The sequence below is a fragment of the Merops nubicus genome, unplaced genomic scaffold, assembly GCF_000691845.1.
Source record: "Merops nubicus isolate BGI_N331 unplaced genomic scaffold, ASM69184v1 Scaffold52750, whole genome shotgun sequence".
Classification (NCBI taxonomy): domain Eukaryota; kingdom Metazoa; phylum Chordata; class Aves; order Coraciiformes; family Meropidae; genus Merops; species Merops nubicus.
The window spans coordinates 1523-6873 of NW_008585878.1; the positions used below are offsets into that span (position 1 = coordinate 1523).

Genomic DNA, 5351 nt, shown 5'->3' on the forward strand with positions numbered 1-5351 from the left:
CCAAGTCATCGAAACCATGCTGCTATTAATAATCCCTTGAACAGATGGCAAGTGGCCAGCTTGCTTTTTAATTACCATTATGTAGGTAGTGGAACTTAATGTTTTCCAGATGTACTTAATACTCCAAAATGTGATATTTTTTTTCCTTATGTGGAGGGGTTATTTAAGCTATTCTAACTCTAACTACCAGTATTTTTAAATATGTCTAAAGTACTTTGATTTCTTGACTGTATTGATTTTCTTTTCCATAACTGGGAATGTTTCTTGCATGTAGTGTAACTCCACCATTGTAATTTTTAGCTAACGTTGTATGAAGCTACTTTGACTGTGCTTTTATTACATCTAAATGATCATTGCATTGGTTCTCTCTGCCTGTTTAGAAATGAGTTTGCACAGGGGAAAAGTGAATTCCTTTTATCTTTTACATTACAACTTGGCTAAATAGATGAAGATCTAATTATGCTTGATATACATCCTCCCCAGATCTCAAAGCTTTTGAAAGAAGACTTACTGAATACATTGCATGTTTGCAACCAGCTACAGGACGTTGGAGAAGTAAGTTTGATGTTCCAAGGGATAAATAGGATTCTCTCTTCTCAAGCTTTTTAGATTTACCTCTGTGTGTCTTTGATTTATGTTTGCCCAAACAAAAATCTGTGCTTAAACTGCCTTTGAACTTTCTGTGGCATACTTTCAAACTGTGCAACTTACAAGGTAATACAAGATACCAAGCTAGTACTTTAGCCAGAGTTAGAAAAATTAGGTCAAGATTGAATTTGCTTAAGGCTGAATTATTCTGGGAATAGTTGGGACAGCAAGTTGATGTATTTATTTCTGTTTTGGTTTGTTTTTTTTTTCTTGGTTTGGTTTTTTTTTTTTAAGGCTTAGACTTCTCAGGCGGTCATTATAGTTAGTTGAACTAAATATAGTTGGATGAGATAGTCCTTATAAAATTGAAGGTGAAAAAGTTACAGCAGTGTGCCATAAGGGCAGAATGTGTCCTCATCTGTGTTCTAACTGGACAGTTTGAAGGAGTGGGGAAGGCAAAAAATGCCACAGGTACTCTGTGAGCTTTGGGATCAGTAGTCCATGGTGGAAACAGACTGCTTTTTTTCTTGTGAGATTCTGCTGAAGTTACCATACTCAAAGAGTACAGACATTTTTTTAAGAATATATAAAATAGCCTCTTTTCTCTTTAGAGGCCAAGAGGTTAATTTCTAATGAAGGAATCGGAGGAGTGACTACATAAAGCAAAACCAACAAAAAAACCCCACCCACCCCAAAACACAACCAAACACCACCACCCCAGCCCCCCTTGTTTCAGAGCGATTGGGAGGCAAACACGTATTTGTAAGCAGATCTACCCAACTTCTGGGCACCTGCTGTAGGAATGCGTTTGCCTTCCAGAATTGCTATTTACTGTCAGATGTAATTAAAAAAAGTACTGGAAACTTCTAAGTGTATTTCAGTGACACTTGTAGAATAATATTATTGTGTTCACTAGGTAACTTTTTTCCCTAACTGCTTATTTTCAGAGTACTGTAATTCATGTAAAAGATGGTGTTTTTACTTTAAATGTAAAGGTTTATTTAATTCAGTGTCAACTTTTCCTCCTGCTATCCTGAAAAAATTATATATACAGGGTTGAAGCTCTGTGCTTTGGGTATTTTTCCAACTGCCTCTTGAAGACAGAACTTATTAGGGTTACTTCTTAATTTTGATTCTGATTTAGTAATATTGATAAGAAATGTGCAACTCAGTAGTAAATTGTAGCAGTCTTACAAAACTGCAAGTAGTATTTCATTAATATCTGGGGTTTGTTGGGTTTGTTTTCAGGTTCTTTCCTATGCTCCTAAAGGCTGATATCTCTGGGCCTTTTTTTTTGGGTTTGGTGTGTGGGTTTTATTTTTCCTTTTGCCCCCCTCCCTGTAAAAGACTTTACTTGTATCCAGAACTTCAGGCTCCACAGAAAACACTCAGAACTGCCAGATGTCCAATGAAAGCTGCAAGGCTTTATGAGTATGCAATAGAATATGAGCACTCTATCTAAGTATTCGTTCTGTTTTTTTTCCATTAACCCCTATTCCCTGGCCCTTTGTGGTGTCTCACAATCACTCTGGTGTATTGAGTTACTCTAATATGTAATAATGTAATAATATCTAGCATTATATACTTAACAGTGAATAGATTATTCTTCCTAAGCCACTCTGGATGTGTAGAGGATTTTGTTAATCTTTGTGTGCTAAAGCTAACGTGCCTTCTGAGTCCTGTTTAAATTTTGTGGGTTTTAATTGGTGTCTGCTTTCCTTCCTTGTAATTGTGTTGATTGGGGTGTGGAGTGTAACATCGCTGGGGTGTGCCACTGAAACTGCTGGTGCTGATGCCTCGGGCTCTTCTTAGGTCTGCTCTGCAGTGCCACATTTCTGTTGCCCAGGCTGTGTAAGGTCTGATAGCATACTGAACATTTGTCACAGCTCTTAGTCCTCCAACTCAATTTTTGCTACCTTTGTTATTTTAAAAACTTTAATTTCTTCAAACCACCAGGATGTTTTTACTTGACAGAACTCTTATTTTGATGCCTACTTGTCCTGTCCAGAAAACTTGTATAAAATCTTTATGGTTTCATATGATGGAAGTTTCTTTGCCTATTTTCAGTTTTACCATCTGAGTAGAAGCTTTCCCTCCCTGAGCAGTGGGAAAAGAAATAAATGCTTCGGAGCTGTTGCTGAAAAGTAAATGCTTCTTAATAGGATTGAGGTATACTATTGTTTATGAGTCTCATTCTTTTCTTTACCAGTGATTCTGATAGTGGTATCGGTCTGCACAGCAACTGGCGCTTGGAACTGGTTAATAGACCCAGAGACACAAAAGGTAAAGCTCAGGTTAATCCCGAGTGCAGTCTGTTCCCTAGCTCTGTGTGGCAGCCAAGTGGTGTACAGTATATTGAAAACTGACAGACTAAAGGAGGTTCTCCTGTGGAACTGGGAGATAGTTGTAGTTAAGCTCTCAAGCAGTCTGGAATTGTTGTGGAGTATATCCTGGGACAATGCCTACCAAAAAATTACACCTTGAATGCTTACCTTAAGAATTGTTCACAAGAAATGGCTAGGAGCAGGTTGTTTTTTGTTTTGTTTTGGTTTTTTTTTAATCAAGTGAACTAGGCAGCAACTTTTTATATGCTTTAGAAAGTATATAGGGGACTAATCTGATTTCTTTCCTAGGTGTCATTTTTTACATCACTTTGGAATCACCCATTTTTCACAATTAGCTGTATTACGTTAATAGGCTTGTTCTTTGCTGGAATACATAAACGAGTGGTGGCACCATCAATGTATCCTTCGATTGTGGTGGTCAGGGTAAAGGCGTTGCAGCTCCTGCTGTTACTGAAGCCTATGCAATACTGCTTTTCCAGTTTTTATTTACTCTGTGTACAAGTGGTGGCTGCTTTCCTTGACACAGCCCGCACAGTATAGCAGCTCGATGTCGAACTGTTCTGGCAGAATATAATATGTCCTGTGATGATGTAAGTGCTACTTGTTCATTGCCTAAACCTTGTGTTTTTAAAAAACTCAGATAATTTGTAAATGTGCACGGCTTTTCCGAACAGCACTTGTGTATGCCTTAACGAATCCTGTGGGTCTGTAACACAGGGATATAGAGTGGCTGGTATTGCTCTGCGTCCTTTTAAACTCAGCCTGTAAAATTGAACTTGAGGTGCAATTGTTTGGCTTAACTTTCAGGGTCTAAACTTTTTTTTTTTTTTTTTTTGTCTTGCAGACTGGAAAATTAATTTTGAAACCTAGGCCTCACGTTCAATAAGGGCTATCTTCCTTCAGTTTTTTTCCCACTGCCATGGAAACCAAAAATGACCTTTTTTTAAGGTAGTATGACAGCAAAATACACACAGGACTGGCTGTCACTGCCTGGGAGTGAAAGTCTTACACAGTTGAGAGTGAAAGTGTGCAATATTACTTTCTTGAATATTTCTCCAAATTTTGTTGTCATATTATCAGTGCTTTTGCTACTTCTGATTACCTCTTTTTCAGTATTAGTGTCACTTTTTTACTTCAGCTAGAACAGAACATACAGGCAAAGTATGTCAATCGGCTGTGAAGCTAAACTTGAAAATCAAACCTCATTTTTGTGATGTCTTTGTAAGCTATTGTAAATAGCAAGTCAATGCCAATGTTCAGGAAAAGTAATATTTGCTGGAAGGAGTTTTTTCTGTTCTCATGAACAGTACTGAAAGGAACATATACCATTCCCATCATGTTTTATTAGCACACTTATTACAGCTGTCCTTGTCTCCTGGTCACTTTCTCGAACTGGTTCAAAGGCTCGCAGAGAGACAGCCTGTCTGTGCTGGAGAAAACCTTAAGAACTTTGCAAATGTATCAAGGATCACATTTGTCAAATCGTGTCTGTTGTGCACCAGCCACTTTGGTTGTGGTCATACCTAGTTCCTTGTTTGATCTGGTTCACAACACTGCTATTTTAAGATTTTAGTATTTTAAACATTGTCTTAAATATGCTTATATCCTCCAGATTGTAACATTGTACTGTATCTGAAGTCCATGTGACCATTCTGAGTGGATTTTTATGCTGTGATAGTCTGACAATGAAAATAGTATTGCAAATGTAACTTCAGATTTGATGAAGAGAATATAGGAGTGCCACAATAAATAACAGCATTTGTTATTCAGAGTGTTAAAAAGAAGATGTGGACGTTATATGCGTAAAGCATAACTTTTTAGTAGCTAAAACTGTAAAGAGTTTTAAGAGTTTAAGTTGTTCAAGGTGCCTTTTTAATTGTTTCAAACTCTTGATTGACTAAAACTGCAAAGCTGTTGCAACTTCTGTAACTGTACTACAATAAGGTAGGCTGGCTTCTAAGGGCAGCCTATTGGTGTAACTTTGTCAGTTGAGACGTTAAGAATTGTCTCCTGTAATTTTTTCCACGAAGTCTTCTGCCCACCCATTATTTTTAACTGCTGTATATTTTGTAGGTAAATGTGTATAAAATAAATTCTTTGTATAAACAGACGTTATCTTCTTTTGTACTGTACAAATACAGATCTCAAAAGAACACAGAAGAACTTGAGAAGTTTATAGCTGAAGTCTATAACTTTCATACCGGACCACCATTGCCTGTATTTGATGTGGTTCTTTCAATCTAAGATACTCACACCAGAGAGAAAGTCCTTTGTTTTCCATCCTCCAGGTCAATCCTGCCCCTGTAAGTGCTGTTGGAGGGAACTGTTTCGCTCCGCCGTTACCTCCTTCGAGCTGGGAGCGGCCGGAGCACGCACCCTGCCCTCCCGCGCCGGTCAGGACGCAGGTGGAGGCCGGGT

The 5351-nt window shown here is 38.0% G+C and overlaps 1 protein-coding gene across 1 annotated transcript; it reads left to right on the top strand.

Moving 5' to 3' along the window:
• Positions 1–483: 483 nt before the first annotated feature.
• Positions 484–5042, top strand: CNEP1R1 (CTD nuclear envelope phosphatase 1 regulatory subunit 1; the record flags this gene model as incomplete). The annotated part of the gene is made up of 5 exons (XM_008948456.1): positions 484–555; positions 2798–2871; positions 3222–3331; positions 3469–3523; positions 3778–5042. Coding segments are annotated over 5 exons (353 nt in total), but the record flags the coding sequence as incomplete, so codon positions are not given.
• Between the last annotated feature and the right edge of the window lie 309 nt (positions 5043–5351).